This window comes from Stegostoma tigrinum, chromosome 23, assembly GCF_030684315.1.
Source record: "Stegostoma tigrinum isolate sSteTig4 chromosome 23, sSteTig4.hap1, whole genome shotgun sequence".
NCBI classification, from domain to species: Eukaryota; Metazoa; Chordata; class Chondrichthyes; order Orectolobiformes; family Stegostomatidae; genus Stegostoma; species Stegostoma tigrinum.
In genome coordinates, this window is record NC_081376.1 from 34188457 (window position 1) to 34208307 (window position 19851).

At 40.8% G+C, this 19851-nt stretch overlaps 1 protein-coding gene across 4 annotated transcripts in view; it reads left to right on the forward strand.

Annotated features, from left to right (window-relative positions):
• The window catches only part of polr3e (polymerase (RNA) III (DNA directed) polypeptide E), a 65530-nt gene that overhangs the window by 24009 nt on the left and 21670 nt on the right, over window positions 1-19851 (forward strand). For 3 of the 4 annotated variants that reach the window (XM_048552608.2, XM_048552609.2, XM_048552607.2), the window contains 10 exons: window positions 1177-1296; window positions 2623-2708; window positions 4908-4952; window positions 5120-5211; window positions 6090-6210; window positions 7759-7840; window positions 11941-12000; window positions 12683-12840; window positions 14767-14831; window positions 17091-17590. In XM_048552608.2, the coding sequence (XP_048408565.1) occupies window positions 1177-1296; window positions 2623-2708; window positions 4908-4952; window positions 5120-5211; window positions 6090-6210; window positions 7759-7840; window positions 11941-12000; window positions 12683-12840; window positions 14767-14831; window positions 17091-17590 (1329 nt within the window). The remainder of the gene's footprint in view (window positions 1-1176; window positions 1297-2622; window positions 2709-4907; window positions 4953-5119; window positions 5212-6089; window positions 6211-7758; window positions 7841-11940; window positions 12001-12682; window positions 12841-14766; window positions 14832-17090; window positions 17591-19851) is intronic. The other variant, XM_048552610.2, reaches the window with a different exon arrangement.

Genomic DNA, 19851 nt, shown 5'->3' on the forward strand with positions numbered 1-19851 from the left:
CCATTTGCCTTCATAATTACTTGATACAGCTGCACACTAACTCTTTGTGTTTCATGCAAAAGAACACCCAGAGCCCTCTAGCACATTTTTAGCATCTCTATGCATGTAAATAATAGTCTGTCATGTGATTCTTCCTACCAAAATGTACGACTTCGTACCTTCCTACATTAAACTCCATCTGCCAAGCTTTTGCCCGTTTCCTCAACCATTCTCTTTCCCAATTCCTTATGTCCTCATCACAACATGCCTTCCCACCTATGTTTGTATCAGTCATTAAATAGGTGGTAAATAATTGAGGCCCTTGTGGCACTTCACTAGTTGTCTTTCCAATGTGAAAAGTTAATTTCAACTCTATGCTTGAGGGGTTAATCACTCCTAAAAGGGAAGGCGGCATTGACCAGCCTGCTGACCATTTAGTGTAGGTTACATGCACAATTCATTTTGGTAAAAAGTTCCAGGATTTTGACCCAGCAGCTGTGAAAGAACTGCAACATATTGCCGAGTCAGGATGCTGAGCAGCTTGGAACAGAATATACAGGTGGTAGTGCTCCCCTGTATCTGCCTCCCATTTCCTTCCAGACAGTTGTGGTTGAGAGTTTGGAAGGTGCTATCAAGTAACTTTGGTGAATTTCTGCAGTGCATCTTTTGATAGTACACATCACTGCTGCTGAACTTCAGTGGTAAAGGGAGTGAATGTGGATGCATGCCAATCAAGCAGGTTACTTTGTTCTGGATGGTGTTAAGCTTCTTGTATTGTTGGAGCTGCATTCATTCACACAAGTGAGGAGTATTCCATCACATTTCTGACTTGATCCTTGCAGATGCTGGACAAGTTTTCAGGAATCAGGAGGTGAGTCACTCGCTGTTGATCCATAACCTTGTCTCAAGGGCAATTAGAGATGATCAGTGAAGGCTGGCTTTGCCAGAGACACTCCCATCGCAGTAATGAAAAAAAGAACTGTTAAAGGTGCTGGACGTATGCAAGTTGTTATATTCACGGTATGAAATCAATAACTTGTTTCATCAAGTATTACAACCAAAATCCAAGTGAAATATTCTACATTGTGGTTTCCCAAAGCTAGTGCAATGTCCTATGGTTGTTTAGTGTGTAATCTATTCAATTCTGAGCTTAGTTACACGTGTAATCAGGAACCATCTTTCTCATGATCTCCTTAGGTTCGTTTCTCACGTCCGGAGAGTGAGCAAGCTCGACAGCGTCGTATCCAGTCTTACGAGTTCCTGCAGAAGAAACAGGCAGAAGAGCCCTGGTATCACCTCCATTACTGTGGTGTGAAGGTGCGCTGAATGATGTGTCCCTGGAAGGTTTACAGTCTCTCTGTCCTCTTATTGTCAAAACAAGACTTTTATTTTAAAAAAACTTGCTTTTTAAAATTTATTTCCTACATCCCACAATTTTATTTAAAGTAGATTTGTGTTAAGGTGTTGTCATCACTTTAAAACAATTTAATTTTGTTTTATAAATATTATTGTCACTTTCCTAAATACTAATCACAAAGAATTGGAGTTCTGTCCTAGATTCTCCATGACTCCTATTCCCTGTTTATTTTAGGCTTCTGAATGTGTTCATTTTGCTTGCCTTGTTTGCTAAACTATTAGCTCTTGATCTTTTGAAATTGTACAAGCTTGACACTGTTAGATATGTTTGTACTCACTTCAAGCCATGAACCTGCACCCTTTAGCGTGAGAATGTCAGACTCCTCCAGCCAACAGGAGTCTATTTCCAGTCAAGGTGCCGTTTTCATGAGGCGTGTGTAAACTTGAAGGTAAAACAAGCCCAGGGTTGCTGTTGGTCTGCTGTCTCCTTCCACCATGTGGGTTTAGTTGCTCTCCTGTTGAAAATATAACAGTTTGATAACCTCTGCCCCCATTAGGCCAATAATTCATATTTGCTTTTGAATATATTCTACCACATACATTTTCAGATCAGCCATGATCTTATGGCGGAGCAGGCTTTAAGAGCCGAATGGCCTACTCTCTTTCCTAGCTTACACTTGAAACAGACGAGAGCCAGAAAAGGGAATTAACTCATACTGTGAATATGACTAAAGTTATTTAACTTTAGCGTGGAGCATAAAAACCAGGTAGACTGGTCGAACCAAATGATTGGTATCTGCATCGTCACCAGTAAACGGGGCATATCTTGTTGGGGTTTGATTGTCGAAAGCTGTTACCCACCTGCCTGTTTCAATTCATCTCCCCTGCATTAGGAAATGAATTGCCCCAATCTACTTAAGTAGTCATGTGCCATTCTTAGTAAATTCCAGAAATTACTTCAGAATCTTTTAAGCGTGCAGTAAAGATTTACTGACGGTGATGCATGCAAATGTTTTACATACATGCCAGCACCTGCTCCCAGTAAAGTTCTATAATTCTGGGTTTGCTCTGAAACTAGCAAATCTTGCCATTGTTAAATATAGTAAAACGGTTCAGTAAGTACCTTCCAGTGTTTTTGACATAGCATTGTGTCGTCTCTATGTTGTACTGTACAGTTAGAACTGGACACAAGAGGGCAGTGCTTCCTGTGTCTGTGATAGGCACAAGGTGGCAGCGCTTTCTGTGTGTGTATCGGGGTTACTGATGATGTGTGTGTTGTGTATACAGGACAGCCGGTCTGAGCACGAGCGGCAATATCTTTTCAGTCAGCTGGCTGGCATGTTGGAGACAACCGAGTTAACTAAATCCCCAAGGTATGAGCTGGGCATCTGCAAGGGTCAATTACTTTAGATATAGATGATATCACTTCATCTCAACCCCTGTAAAACACATCCTTTTTTAATGTGTCTAAACGCACAATACTGTGGACACTGGAAATTAGAAATAAAATCTCAAAATCCTGGAAACATACAACTGGTTAAGCATATCAATGGAGAGAAACAAGGGGTTGATGTTTGTAATCAATTACTTTTGATTAAAACTTGGAAAAGTGAAAAATGTAACTGTTTTAAACAAGTGAAGGTGCAGTGAAAGGTGGGAGGGGGCAAAAGAGCAGAAGAGAAGATCTGAGATATGGTGGATGAGGAATAAGATCCAAAGGTGGTGGTGGGCAAGGGAGAAAAGGTGGATGTAGACCTAGATCCGCTTGTAGTTTCTGTGTTTGGAGCAGATGAAAATGGCAACAGCAATCATTACAAGCACCTATGTCAAGATAAATTGAAACAATGGGTACTATTTGAAACTTGACCTGAGTATTGAGTTTGAATAGTTGTCAAAGCCTAATCAGAAAGTGAGGTGCCTGTTTCTCAAGCTTGCGTTGAGTTTCGATGGGACAGCGTAGAAGATAGAACTCAGAATGGGAATGGAGAGTTACAATGATTGTGCTGTGTTTTCAATAAACTTACAACCTATTTCTATTAGGAGGCAGTTCCTACTCTTTTAACAAAAAATCTAAATTTTAATCACTCGTTTTGACTGACACTAAGATATCCGTTTTTGCATGATCCAGGGGTTCTGATCCCAAATCAGCAGTGATTTGTCAAATCACCCAATCCCCAAGCTGCTGAAGCAGCTGTTAATGCACTTGTGGGTGTCTGTTGTTCCTCTTGCCAGTTCCCACCTCCGAACTCGAAAGTGCTGAAACCAGCAGAAAATCCCACCAATCATGATTTGCCAGCTTGAAACACAATGTGGTGGGAATCAGAAAACTGACAAGAATCCATTTTCAGGGGCTTAGGGATTTAGAGAGAGCAGCTGTTTCTTCACTTGCTCACAGATAAGCTGTCAGCAGGTAGAGTGGAAGTAGTGCAAGGCCTAGGAAGAGCAGGAACAAAAAAATTACTTATCTCCCAAATAGATCCAACAAATTAAATTATTTTCTTGGTACCCAGCATTTATTGATGCTACACTGTGAGCCAGGCTTCTAAGCTGTGGCTTTAGTTGAGCTTCCTTCCTCCTGTGTATTTTATACTTGCTGCGGTTGCATACTTTTGCAGCTTGAGAGTGCTGAGCGCTGAACGCCTCGTCTAACTTGTGTTATTAAAATGACGCCCTCCCTTTGCTGTCAGACTGGACATCAGATGTCCCAGGGCACTCTTCTTCCTCCTCTTCTGGTGAGCATTTATTCCTGAACCAACAGCAGAAAATAGATTCAAAAACAAAGTTGCTGGAAAAGCTTAGCAAGTCTGGCAGCATGTGTGAAGGAGAAAATAGAGTTAGCGTTTTGGGTCCGGTGACCCTCAGAAATCAGATTACTTTGGCCATTATCCCATTGCTGTTTGTGCGAGTTTGACTGCTGCATTTCTTAACAGCAGTTGCGACTCTTTTTTAAATTATTTTATTGACTGTGAAATGCTTTAGTATGTTCTTCATTGTAACATTTATATAGCATATTTAAATGCATAATTAGTCTGGATAATTAGTATTGGCAAGCAGCCCAACTGTAGGATCACCCATTGTTGAGCCCCATCCCCTTTCACTGGATAATTATCAGGAAATGAACCCCTGGCTAATTTTTCCTGCATCTCTTGAATGGCATGAGAGTTCACTAAAACTACATGTAGTCCAGTTATCATGGAATGAGTTTTATAGTTTCTAGCTGGACTCTCATCCTTTTTGACAATAACTGTTTGTAAGGCTCTTTTCTTTCCTATTCACCCACGCTTTTTCTGCAATCATACACCATTACGAAGAAATAATATCTTTAATCACTTTGCCATTTGCAGTATATTGCATGATTTAATCTCCCCCGAGAGTTTTTTAAAGCGGTAGATTAACCTGCCTGATTCACCATCTTAGTAATTTGTTAACCTGCATCAGGTTTGCAAGCATGGTTTCTACTTCTTCAAATCTTGATTCAAGCTTTAAAAATCCCGATCAAGTTGTGAAGACTGCTGTGTGAATGTGAGTCTTTCCTTCTGTTCAAACAGCATTTCCTCTCTCTCTCTCTGCAGTGAATATTTGTCCATGTTGATGCCTCTGGTTGAAGAAGAGGAATCGTAAGTCAACTCTTTTCCTTCATAACCTGCTGGGCTCAAACCCATATTGAATTATAATGCTACTTTCCTGCAAGAGTTCTAGTTTCTAAAATCATTCTCTGATTTGACAATCTTTGCAGGTAAAGCTGTGTTATTCAGAGATTCAGCAATATTGATTTTCTTTGCAGGAAGGTCCCTCTGGCCCCCAGTAATGTGCTGTCAATGGCTCAGCTACGAACTCTTCCCCTCGCAGATCAAGTCAGGACGCTGATGAAGAATGGTGAGTGGTTTGCTACTTTCTGGCGATTGATTTGTTTCTTGCACTGCCCAAATGCACATCTACACTCCTGTCTGGCATCCCAATTTGTCCCTGAAAAATTGAGCTAATGCTCTGCTGTACATTTTCAAACTTGCACCAAGCCCTGTTCACGAATCACTCCTCTGCTGCATGACCACATTGACTTATAAGCCAACACCACCTCAAATCTACAATGTGCATTTACTTACCTTCCTCCGTGGCCTTGTCCGTCCCTATCTCTGTAGTCTCCTCTGTCTGTACAGCACGTACAAATCTCTGTACTGCTCTAATTTCTCACTTCTTGTACATTCCTCGTTTTAATCAATCCACTGTTAGCAGCTGTGCCTTTTACTTTGCTCAGGCCGAAGGTCTGGAATTGCCTCCCTACAGCTTTCCTCTTTTAAGATGCGTCTTAAAATCTATCTCTGACAAAGCTGTCTGATATCTCCTAATGTGGCTCAGTGTCACGTTATCTAATAGCATTCCTGTGAAGGGCCTAGGGATGTTTTACTACATCAAAGGCACTGTGTAAGTGCAAGTTGTTGTAGTATTGAGCTGATAAAGAATGATTTTTACAGAGCTTTCTAATTCCTACCCTTCATGCATGGAGTCCTGGGAGCACATGTCTGGTATTCACAGAAACTCTCGCAGTGAACAAGATTGTGTGTCCGTTGCACATTTTATAAGTTCACTCTATTATTTGATTTGAATTTTATCAAGCAAAATGAGATCTTTTTGTGTATACTTACATTGTGGTCTGCCGATGACATTGGCCACAGTAAGTTGAACACAAGGGTTATTTTATGTGCACAGTTTTATATCTAATGGACATTATTTCTGTCTCTTCCCTCCCGACATAGTGAAAGTTGTACAGTTTGCAAATCTGATGGGCCTTCTAGGATCAGGAGTTGATTCCACAGCAGTCCTACGCTGTATTCAGCAAGTGGCCATGTTGGTTCAGGGTTGCTGGGTCGTTAAAAGGTACGTACTGGTGATAACTCAGTAACCATTCAATTAGTGCAAGATGCTCTTTGACAAAATGCGTATTTGTGGCTGACCAAATATGATCATCTTTGAACCAGAATACATCAGTGGAAGAGCCCTTGTTCTCCAGCGAACTTTATTTCCTCCCAGACCCTATATTAATTTATTTAATTTGTTATGAGATATTTACTTGGAGCTGAATATGATGGCTTGAGGTCTTGATCTTGTCCATAAGAATTTTCAGCTTAACAATTACATTGATACTGTTAATGAGCCCCATTAAATTAGATACTAGAACAAATTTTACAGTCTGTTTTTAGGTTGGATGAGCATGGGGTACCCTATCTATCACTTGAGCAGGTCCCTTAACGATCAATGATACCTTTCGTATGTCATGATTTGCGGTTTAAATTTACTGATCGCATATAACTAGGCATGGGTAACTTGAGACAGTAAGTTGTGCAACATACTGAAGGGTGAGTTCCTTGAAATTCTGAGCAAGAGTCTCCTAGTTTGGAGTGCCTGGTTTGGAAATGCATTGCATGGAGGGATGTTACTAATTTGCAGTCTCTTCAGAGTCAACTGGGCTTACTGTACAATCTGTACTTCTTTCCACCACCCACTCCAACTTGCTGTTGCTGCTCATCTTTAAAGTCCCTAACATGAAAAATATCTTTTGCACAACATTCCTGCCTCACTGTCTACGCAGTGCCTGTTTCTTCCGTTTGAAACTCTTTGGGACAATTGCGATCCAAAAGACACCAGAAATGCACGTTAATGGATACCATTATTGAAGCCTTTTAGAGAGCATGCAAGAAGTTGATTACTGTTCGGAGTAAGATCTGCTCAGTGCCTGTAATATCCACAATTCTAACTATCAACGTCAAGGCTGCAGCACCAGAGAACATTGGTCTGCTGTCGGAACAGGAGGAGGCTGTCCTGTCTATTTCACTATTCAATTAGACTGTGGCTGTTGTTCCATATTCCTTAACAAGCTCACCCAAGAAAAAGCATCAATTTTAATTTTTATATGTTCGTACCTGCTCCCTTGCTGGCATTTTTTGGTGAGAAGGTTCTGATCTTCCACCTTCTTTTGCATAAACAAATGCTTCCTGATCCCTGAATGACCTGGCTCTGATTTTTATGCCGTCCTCCAAGGAGCAGCCCTGAATATAAGTAAATTTCTCTCTGCTGTGCTTATCATATTATCATTTACTCATCTTAAGTAACTCAATTAGATCATTGCACCCCCATCCCCCTCCTTTTAGTCTTGTATACTGAGGGGAATACATGCCCAGTCTAATCTCTCCACCTAAATTTGCCTCTAGTTTCTGATGCCCTTCAGGGTAATGAGACCTGTGACGTAGTTACTCACCCTAAAGATCTAAGGGAGCTTGAGCTTGAAATCGGTTGACAGGATGTTCAGACTGAGGTCAAGAGCCATGACCTATCTAATTCACTGTTTTGTTTTAGTTCTTCAAGTATTTCTAAATATATTTTTATTACTCCACACTTGAGTAACATGTTCTGTTTTTGTTTGAGCAGTGATGTGTTGTATCCGAAAGATAGTTGCAGCCCGCACAGTGGAGTTGCAGCTGAAGTGCTGTGTAGAGGAAGGGACTTTGTTGTGAGTACCCCAATGTTACATGAGCACTTGTTTCTTTATTTAAGCTAAATAAAATTGTAAGAAAGACGTGCATTTCTACAGCGCTTTTCATGACCATGTGATGACCAAAGCATTTTACAGCCAATCTAGTACTTTTGAAGTGTAGTCATTGTTGTAAAGCTGCATGCAGCAAACTCCAGCAAACAGCAAGTTGGTTAGCAGATATCTTTTTTAGTGATGTTTGTTAACATAAATATTTTCTGTGACGTGGTGAAGAACTCGCTGAAATTTCTCAAATTGGTACCATGGGATCTGTTGTATGAGGGCAGACTGGGGGTTAAGTTTAACTGTTCCAAAAAAGTGTTTCAACAGTGCAGCACTCCCCCCGTAAGATGTAGAGGATGCGTCACAGGATTTATGGGTTGAAATGCCTGAAGTAGCACATGAACCTATACGTTCCTCACTCAGACTAAGAGTGCTAACATCAGAATCAAATATGAGACCTAATGGATCTGAGGTTATTGCTGTTCATTGACATGTTCCTTTCCACCTTCAGTTCTGGCATCTTCATTTCTATCAGAAGTTGAACAAGAGCTGACCTGTAATATTTTACTGCAATTTTATGAAGTGAAGTGCAAGGAGATCCTTTTACTGATTTAACTTTTGGTCAATGTTCTATAAAAGCGAAATTGAAATGGCTAAAGAAATCTGGAGTGTTTCCTGAAAGCATAGGTCACCCAATATGGGTACAGAATTTGAAAACTGGAAATTATGGAAACTGATATTCCATCTTTGTGTGAAAGAACACTGCGCTGTTGAGCTACCATCTTCCAGATATGACATTAAGCCAAAACCCTGTCTGCCCTCATAGAAAATCCTACTGGAATTCTTCTGTAGTGTTGCTATTAGGAAAATGGAGTTCACCCTGGAATCCCTGCCATTATTTATCCCTATACCCAACATCGCTGAGAGAGATTATCCACTCATATCTCGTTGCTACTTGTGAGAGCTTGTTTTGCGCTCATTGGCTACCACATTATGCTTCCTTGGTTAAAATGCTTTGTGATGCTCTAAGGTTGTAAGACTGTATAAACAGGTGTTCTTTTGAAATAATGAAGTTAAGTTGTGAAGTAATTTAGGAATTTTGCATGTTCATCTTTGCTGTACATCTAAAACATTATGCTTTTAACCCGTTTTCAAGCCCACCGACTCCCACAGCTACCTGGAATACACCACCTCCCACCCACCTTCCTGCAAAAATTCTATCCCCGGTTCCCAATTCCTTCGCCTCCGCTGCATTTGCTCCCAGGATGAGGCATTCCACTCCCGCACATCTCAGATGTCCTTGTTCTTCGAGGGCCGCAAATTTACCCCCCCCACCGCCGCAGTGGTCGAGAAACCCCTCGACTGTGTCTCCTGCATTTCCCGCACCTCATCCCTCACACCCGGCCCTCGCAATAACCGCCAAAAGAGAATCCCCCTAGTCCTCACATACCACCCCACCAACCTCTGGATACAACACATCATCCTCCGACACTTCTGCCATCTACAATCCGACCCCACCATTAAAGACATTTTTCCAACCCCACAATTGTCTGCCTTCCGGAGAGACCACTCTCTCCGTGACTCCCTTGTTCGCTCCACACTCCCCTCCAACCCCACCACACCTGGCACCTTCCCCTGCAACCGCAGGAAGTGCTACACTTGCCCCCACACTTCCTCCCTCACCCCCATCCCAGGCCCCAAGATTTCATATCAAGCAGGTGTTCACTTGCACATCCGCCAATGTGGCATACTGCATCCGCTGTACACAGTGTGGCTCCCTCTACATTGGGGAAACCAAGTGGAGGCTTGGGGACCACGTTACAGAACACCTACGCTCGATTCGCAGTAAACAACTGCACCTCCTAGTCGCGAACCATTTCTACTCCGCCTCCCATTCCTTAGATGACATGTCCATTCTGGGCCTCCTGCAGTGCCATAATGTTACCACCAGTAGATTGCAGGAACAGCAACTCCATATTCCGCTTGGGAACCCTGCAGCCCAATGGTATCAATGTGAATTTCACCAGCTTCAAAATCTCCTGTTTTCCCCCCACTGCACCCCAAAACCAGCCCAGCTCGTCCCCGCCTTCCAAACTTGTTCTTCCTCTCACCTATCCCCTCCTCCCACCTCAAGCTGCACCTCCATTTCCTACCTACTAACCTCATCCCGCCGCCCCCCCCCCGACCTGTCCGTCCTCCTCAGACTGACCTATCCCCTCCCTACCTCCCGACCCATACTCTCCTCTCCACCTATCTTCTCCTCTATCCATCTTCAGTCCGCCTCCCCCTCTCTCCCTATTTATTTCAGAACCCTCTCCCCATCCCCCTTTTCTGATGAAGGGTCTAGGCCCGAAAGGTCAGCTTTTGTGCTCCTGAGATGCTGCTTGGCCTGCTGTGTTCATCCAGCCCCACACTTTGTTATCTTGGATTCTCCAGCATCTGCAGTTCCCATTATCTCTGTTGCTTTTAACCCTGCATTTAAAAAGAGTTCACATGCTTGGCCTATGATTTTCAAATGTCACAACAAGTTTTGATTTAGTTCACCATTTTTGTGAAACAGTCCAGATGTGTCTGATGTTTTGTTTTTGAAGCAAACCACAAACATATGATCTGATATCTTGTGAATTTTAAAATTCTTATCTTCATTTTTAAATCTCTCCTTGGCCTGGACCCCTTTCTATTTCTGAAACTACTTTCAATCCTAAAATCTCTTACTTTCAATTCTTGCCTTAATTTTGTTCACTCAGGTATTTGGAACCCAGTCTTCAAGTGCTTTTGCCATAAACTCTTGTATTTTCTCCCAAAATCCCTCCACTTCTCTTCTCCAAGATATAAAATATGTGCATTGTATTATCATGTCCGTTTTATAGGCATCTTTAATTGACCAGGCCATTTTTTTAAAAATCCAAACGACATACATGTGATGAATGGATTTGTTAATGATGTGATAATTGATCTTGCTGATTTACGAAGTAGAAGAACCAATCAACAGTTTTAGAGGAATGCACTGAGCTCCAGCATTCTGAATTTATTACAGAGCGAATCTGGATGTTTGGAGACAATGGGAGTATCCATGGAATATATAGAAAACTGCAATCACGTTTATGAACCTAGATATTGCATAGTATATATGGAATACATAATAAAACTGGCCATTTGGCCTAATAAGGCCTTTACCATGTTTATGCTTCACGTGTGCTTCCTCCTATCTTCCTCCTCTAACACACTCCGTATTATCGCCTTTCTTCTACTTGTATTTATCTAGCCTCCTATTAAATTAAACTGTTCACATCAACCACTCCCGGTGGTAGCAGATTTCACATTCTAACCACTGTGTCAAGAATTTTCCCCTGAATTTCCTATTTGATTGGTGATTACATCAAGTTTTATTTTTTTCCATTATTTGAAGGTATCTATTAGTTCGTCCCTCCAGCTTTTTTCAAGAAAAAGGAAGACTTGGCCTATTTCTTTTCAGACGTGCCTTGCCTCCCATTTCTATTGTCATTAGGAGAAGTGTAGGGATGAAGAAATACTTGGGAAAGAATGTACTTGATATCCTACCTATTAGTGAATTTGGTGATTTAGTTATAACTGGTTACAAAACCCACCACAGGGAACTAAAGCAACGTAGGAATGTTCACAGCTCAGAACCCTGTCTGTCCTATAGATAACTGCAGAAGCTTGGATCTGACAAAAATCTTTCATTCTCAGCTTTGTACCTGTCAGACTCACTTCCAGCAAACGCTTGGAGAAGAGAATTCTAGATTTCCATTACCCTTTGAAAAATTGTTTCCTGCCTTTGCTCCCAAATGGTCAGATCTAATTTTAGGATTGTGCTCCATTGTTCCGAACTCTTCCTCTTCCCCACACCTTACCAGAGGAAATAGTTTCTCTTCATTTACTCTAACAACTCCTTTGGTCATTTTAAGTGATCAGATCATCCCTTAATCTTCTCAAGTTAGGGAAATTCAAATCAAATTTGAGCTCTGTCTCCCTATGTATTTGTCTAATCCAAGTATCACTGTAAAATTGGGTAGTTAAATTTTAATTTTTTTTCTTTGTTTCCCCTGTGGTAGATGTGGAAGTTTACACAAGATCTGTGGGTCATACGAAAAGAAGTAGCTGCTGTGATCAAGGTACGCAGCTCAGCAGATTTGCTGCTAACATCAGTGTTAGTTAAATCCATGGTATTTTCAGCAATGTGAAAAAACATCCATTTCTATAGGATATATTTATGAAGCAAAACATTGGACAGTAGCATTCTGCAGATATAATACTCTTTTTTTCACACTGTCTCATAAATGCCCACATGCTGGCATCTATAACTGCAAGCTCTTAAATCTATGCAGTGTACTGCCATCCCAACACTGACCATAAAAGGCACAGACTTTGAGACATGTTTATCCAAACTCATTATTTTTGGGATTTGATTCTTTTAAATAATGTCTGAATATAGTTTTATGAATTTAAAGGTATATCTGTAGGAAGGTGAGTGCTTCATATGTTCGAGTATTGACAGTGTTTAACCTTTAGAATTTCATCTGTTCTCTCAGTAAACAGAAGAGAACCCTCATTTTGCAATGAATTGTGCCATTATTCATTTTTAAGATAATAACATTGAGAGGTTTGCTATTCATGTATAGAATCTAGTCTCTTGGCATTATGCATTGGGTTTGGTGTCTTCACCTTACAAAGACCCTACACGTGTTCAAATTTTGCCATGCAGCATATGTAAGTGTTTTTTTTTATCCAAAACAGTATTTAGTCATTTTAATAAATAAAGCCTGGCAAATCAATCTATTCATCTTTATCAATCAGCTCCCCCCTGAAGATGTGAAGGACTTTCTGGAGCAAATGGCAGTTCCACGTATCAACAAGGGCTGGGAGTTCCTGCTTCCCCCTGACGCAGAATTTGCGAAGAAGCATCCAGATGTTGTCCAGAGGCAGTACATGCTTTGGATGGGGATTCAGGCCAAGTAATCTAATGTTTTATTGGGGGTTTGGGGAATGACAGTACAGCTGCCACACTTGCCTTTAACACATCAGCTGTTACATACTGACTGTTGTTAAAGTTTGGATAGAATTGCTTGCCCACTAACCATTCGGTTGAATATTTGATGATGAACTCCATAAATTGAATGGTTTCTTTGTGCTGTAAAAGATCTATGACTCAGATATTTAACCAGGGCCCTGTATAACCGAAGTATAAAAAAAAGAGTTTTGCAAGAAAGGAAAGCATTCCATTGACTGTCTTAAGTATTAGCAATATCTGCAGACTAATTTCTTGTGACTTGTACGCTGGAACATGTCGAACCCTCTGTAGCTTGGAATTCTGTTGTCATTCCTCATTTAAATAACATTGTGCTTCTTTATTCCTCCCACCAAAATGAGCTATTTCACACATTTGCTCAGATTACATTCTGCATCTGCAAGATTTTGTTTTCCCCCCATTCAGTCAGTCAGTCTGTTATCAGACTGCAATGTCTTTGTTGTCCTTGCTGGTAGTGGTACCTTCCTTTCCTTAACCACTGCCCAAATCAGAAGATTGTATCCTAAAAGGTGTGACCACCCTAACAATCAATGAGATGTACCCTGTCAAACTCACAGAATTTTGAATTTTAATTAACGTAGACATTCTTTGCAACATTTTTTTTGAGCGTTCCTCTCATACTGTGTCACATGCCTAGTGACTTGCCCACTAACTAACTGTTGGTTACTCACTTCAGTTGTCAACTAGAAGGAGCAGAAAAGATTCACAGAGCTACAAGTTGTCCCTGCTTAGCCCCACCCTGTAATAACAAATAAGCATTTCAACCCTACCTAGCATAGTGCAACCCATCACTGGGATACTGCATTTGCTTTGTGGTTTCACATTATACCAGGGTGATACTGTTGCTATGGTGACAGCATAGATCTGTGGCAAAACAGTTAATATGATCAGACTGTCTGTCTGTCACTCCACCCTTGTGAACCTTTAACAGGCTGCCGCATGTTTCAAATTGTTGCCCTGCATTATTGTATCAAACTCATGGTCTTGTCTTCCATTTGTTTATTTCACATCACAAAAGTAGAAAGTTTTTTTTCATCATTCAACTGCATGTTGTACAAATAACCTTCTGTAGACTTTTGTTCCCAAGCCATCACACTGGCTTTTTCAGTTCCCGTAAGAGCACCAATGTGGTAGGCTATTGAGTTGCATTCCTAAGAGTCATAGCTCATTCCTGGTTCATTTCATCAGGGAGATGAGTGAGCATTTTAGCAAGAGAAAACACAAAACACTTCTGTTTTAATCAAGATTTCTCTACCATACTTTCAGGTCATTTTTAAGGCCTGCTGCCCTTAGATGAATATGTCACATTCCAGGCAGTTCCTTTGTACATTGTATTAGGAAAGGAGGTTTGTAACACATTTCCAGCTGCATTGTTAGTGGGACGTAAGACATTGTAGGCATTGTCCTCCAGAATTATTGGTAGTGGCTTTCTCCTATTGAATTATTTCCCTTGCAGCAGAATCCCTGTCTTATAAAATCTGAATAAGTTTGCTGAAAGAAAATTACTGAAAAGCTTTTCTTTTAAAAGGGCACTTTTTTTGAGAGGAGAAGTGAGTAATTTGACAGCCCCTTCCCCTGTTCAAGCTTACCAGCAATGTAATTTAAGACTACCTGTGTTTTAACTTGATTTTTTACTCATTTGGGAACCTTAGAATCTGTAGATTACTGAGCAGCTTTCTTCACACAGGGTGACTTCATCTCTTGTTTAAACACAGAGATAGGAGATGCAGACCTTGAGTTTATTGTCGAGCAGTGTTCAGCCAAATTATCTATTTAACTCCTGTTACCAAAACGGATGGTAGAATAAAAAGTTTGTTATCAGTTGTAACTGCAGATTTTTCTCCATTTGCAGATTAGAGAAAGTGTACAATCTCTCCAAGGAAGATGTGATGCCAAAGAAACCCACCTCTCAAGCAGGTAACAATGGCAAGATACCAGCCTACTTTGAATCACTGGGTGGATTTAATTAGTGACCAATGTAAAAATGACTAGTCTTTCCTTTTATAACTAAATCGAACAAGCTCTTGTTTTAAACATCAAGGTCAGCATTAGCAGTACTGGTCTACAGTGAAGGAAATATTCAGATTTATAAAGAAATTATACGTTTTTTTAATGTTTGTGGAGTGGCATTTTGCAATTTGTCCATTTTCCTTCAAAATTATAAACAAAATTAATAGTAATGACTGCATTTCACAATCGTACATGTTCATTCAGACTTTTAATAGTTGATGAGATTCAAAATATTATCCCCAAACAAAAAGTAATTTATCTCCAATTTAATTCCAGATTGTTTGTTTATTTTACAAATGGAAGAACCTGCCACACCTCTGGGTTTTCTCATTGGTCAGTTTTATAGTCACATGCTCAACAAATTGCAAAGGTGTGACATCATTTAAAGACTTCACTGAAATTGTCTTGCCATTCGTCCTCCATGCAATAAGTTCTCAGTCCACCCTGTGCTGTTACGTTAGTGCTAGTTGGGTACAATAAATGAGAATGTCTGACTACAGACACACCTTCCCTGAGTGCCATCTGACATCTCATGCGCAGCTGTGATCAAAGCCAGAGAATGGGTTACTGTCCAATTTTATTGTGTAGTTTGTGATAGTAGGAAGGGAGAAAAGCTTGCTTCAAATAGAGCCCCAAAAAGCCCTGAAGAGCCAGTAATGGGCATACGAAAGAGGCCTGGTCACGCTTATTATTAATAGTCTTGTGCTTCAGCATGAATTTTTGATTTTACACCATTAACTTCCATATCCAAGTGCAGCAAGACGTCCACAATGCTCAGGTTTAGTCTGAAAAGTGGCAAGCAAAACTTGTGCCACAAAATTTCCAGGCAATTACCGTCTCCAACAAAAGACAATTTAATAATTATCCCTTATTATTCAATGATGTAACTATCACTGATTCTCCTGTTATCAACTGAGCAGAACTATCCATATAAATCCTGTGGCTGCAAGAATAAGTCAGAGGCTAGGAATCCTGTAGAGTGCAACTCACCACCCAAGACTCCAAAGCCTGTCCACTATCCACAAGGCACAAGTCAAGAAAAATGGAATACTTAAATTGGATAGAAATTCACCAAAGCTCCTTGAGACAGCACCTTCTAAACGCGAGACCGCTACTATTTAGAAGTACAAGGGTGCAAATACATGGGATACCACAATGTGCAATTCCCTTTGAAAGCCACTCACCATCCAGAGTTGGAAATGTATTGCTGTTTCTTCGCTGTACCTAGGCTGGAATCTCCTCTCTTTCAGCACTGTTGGTTTATCTACAGCAAATGGATAGCACTGGTTCAAGAAGACAGCTCAGCATCATAAACCTTCTCCAAGGCAACAAGGGGGCATCCTCCCGTGAATTAATCAATAAAAACTAGTGACAGAGTAATATATTAAAAATAAAATATGCTCAACTTGTAATTAATTAAATTTGGGAGCTGAGCTACACAAATTAGTTGGACTTGACTGAGATTTCGTCTACAATCGAATAAAACATCCACTGTGGAGCCTCTGGCAAAATGGGCAGTTGCGCAGTTTCCCGACATGAATGTCTGTAACCTTCAGAGGATGAGTGGTGAAATGGAAAGTGATGTTGTAGTGCCAGTATCAATTTGATGAAAAGTATTGTGAATGGTTCTGGTCTCCACCTTACAGAAAGGATATACAGGCACTGGAGAAGGTACAGAAATAATTCCGGGAGATGATATAGATATAACTACAAGGAAGGATTGAAAAAGCTGGAATATTTTACTTTAGCAAGGAGATCAAGGATGACCTAATTCGGAATACATTGAGATTATTGTGGGTCTGATAGAGTAAATCTATTTAATGTGTTTCCCCAGAACTGGAGACCGTCAAGCATGAGAGTTTAATAAGGATTAAACAGGGAATTTAGAACATATTTCTTTACCCAGTATGATGAGAATGTGCAGCTCACTACCACAGAGTAGTTGAGGTGAATAGTTCAGTTGAATTTTAAAACAAAGTTAACGCCCGGGGAAAAAGAAATAGGTTGGCATGTTGAAGGGGTGAGAAGAGGTTCAAATCGAGTATAAATTAGTTGTGTCCTAATGGCCTCTTTTTGTGTTCAAAATACTTTGGAAGGTAGTAAAAAACCTAGCAGTGATCTGTATCTTTGTGCAAACTGACCAATTTATTTTTGCTTTGTTTCAAGCAGCTTTGCCAGTGGTGGTGTCTGGGGAGAGGAGGGTGGCCGTGGCCAAAGGGAGAGCACAAGATAATCAGACCATCCTGGAGAACAACTACCAACGCCGAAAGTCTTCCCACGTGGCAGGCACACAAGCTCCCGGGGGCACCCCCCTTCCTATCAAGATCAAAGAAGAGCCACTGAGTGAGGAGGAGCCTATGGACACAACCTCAGGGCTGGGGAGCGAGGCAGCCAATGGGGTCCACTCAGACGAGAGCTCTCGCGACTCAGCAGATTTGCCTGTTGAGAGCCGAGGGGCTCGGAGTGAAGTTGTAGCTGCGGAGCTAAAAAAATTTGTGCAAGGAACTCTCAGGAAACACTATGTACTCAGTCTAAGTGAGCTGAAACGACTGTTTAACCTGCACTTGGCCAGTCTGCCTCCTGGCCATATTTTATTCAGTGGCATTTCAGACCGAATGTTACAGGAGACACTTTTGGACTGTGGATGCAAACAGATCTTGGTGCCTGTGAGTATCTATATATTGCACTACAGTTATAATAAACCGCTGGTGAATGCATCTGTCATTGCGGGAGAGTTGTGTGAAGTTATTGGACTTGTTGGAGCAGGAGGAAGCAGAGGAGACATAGATTATCCTTAAATTTGAGGGGCTTGAATGGGCTAAATAACAAAAAATTGCTTCTGATGGTTGTAATCTTAGTGGCCAGTGAGTGCAGATTTAAGTTGGTTGGCAAATGAATCTTGAGTAACGCGTGGTTAAGATTTGATAGAAGGAAAAGAGGATGAAAGGTGGGCGTGGGACTGGATTGCTCTCTCTAAAAGACACTGTGCAGAATCTTTGGAATAAATGCCTGTCCTTTGCTATATGATTATACAATCCTGAGCCACTCTGTCTTCTAGCCTGTTTTGTCATTGAATTCAACTGTAGCTGTTCAGTGTCTCAATTACCACTCTCTGCATTAGCTGAGTAATACTTAAACAAAAATCCATCATTTTCTGCTTTGAAAGTTTTGATTCCCATCTAATCTCCTACCACCTGCAAAGACAAAGGAGTCTTTTTGAGACGTGGACAGTAGGGAAGTTGGATTGTAAGAATCTTGCATTTACATAATGCCTGCACATCCTCAACATTCCTCCGAAATGCTTCATAGCTAAATAATTGTTCTGAAGTTCAACCACGTTTTGTAATGTATAAAATATGCCAGCCTATTTGTGTACAGCAAACGTTCATGATCAGCAATTAGGTAAATAATCTGACGACTGAATGATGAGTATTGGCCAGGACATGAGGGGAGAACACCTGTTCTTTGAAATATGTCACAAGATCATTGCCATTAACCTCAAAAGGCAGCTAAGACCTGTTCAGGTGGTTGTAAATCTGGAAACTCATTTGAGCTGGCCTGTGGTACCCTTCACTGTCTAATTGCTTTTTTTTTAATACTAAACAAAATATTCAGGACTTTCTTGCCTCACTTGAGCCATACCCAGAACAGTAGAAGCCCATGTGTTGGGGTTAGTAGCTGTAATAAACACCAATGAATCGGAAAAACTCATCAGTTTAAACAAGCTTCTTTTGTGTTATAGTCACTTAGCAAAGGAAGCAGAAGTGATTCAGAATGTGAAGTGATGAGCTGAAACAGTGCAAATTTAGCAATGTTGTTTTAGGGAAAAATGAATTTGAGTCCCCACATTCAGTCTCCAGATCTGGTAGGTTGCAGTGTTAATCTCATGCTGAGTTCTTCCACATTTATATCCATTTCATCAAGGTGAGTCTGTCAAGGGAGAGGAAAGTGTAGGCAATTCTATACCTTCTCACCCTCACCCAGTTGTTGTATTTAAAGCAATAATGGACTGGATGATTGATGGTGTTGCGAGGGCTAGTTCTTGGGGAGCTGTGCGTAAAAATGCTACCTCCTTACAGTTTTGGTTTTACAGAAATTTGAGTACCCTGTATCAGGTGTAAGATTTGGTAATGTTGTCTCTCCTCCTTGCATCTCTTGCAATGCAAGCATTGAAGTTTGGCCTCCCAAAATCTGGTTTGATAGCCTTTAATCAGCAGCAAGTCTGTACCAAGACTAATTATGAAAAGACTAATTATGGAAAGAAAAAACTGCATTTGTACCTTCCGCAATCTTGAGAACACCCCTGTTGGCTGTAAAAGATATTTTACAGCCAACAAAGCTCTTTTTAATGTATAGTCACTGTTGAAATGTAGGGGGGAAAAGCATGTAGTTTATACACACAAAGTTCCCAAAACCAGCAATGTGTTAATGTGCAGATAATCTGTTTTTGTGGTATAAATTGAGGCATATATATTGACCAAGATGCCAGGGAGAGCCCTTGTGTTGTTCATTAGAACTGCGCTTTGGGCCTTCTCCCTTAGGGGAATGCTAGGGCCTTGATTCAACATCTGATCTGATAACCATCACTCCGTAAGAAATGCGTGAGAGTATCAGTTTGGATTTTGTGCTTTAAACATCTTGCGACAGCTAGATTCTATGACAAGTTTTGCCATAATACAGTGTTGTAGTCAATCCTTCTTTAAAACCTGGTGATAATCTAGCACCCAGAAAGATTTTTCTGCATTTTGACTTAAACTTGGAGGCCTTCTATTCAACTGCCTCTGGCTCCTCCTGAGTTGTTTAAGCCTCAGTTTTCTGCCCTCTTTTGACTTTGCAATTTTCTGCAGCTTCGTTGCCCCTGCTCCCTCTAACATCTTGGGAACTGTGGGTCGGTCAATAGAATGAACTTAATTTGAAAATGCTGTTT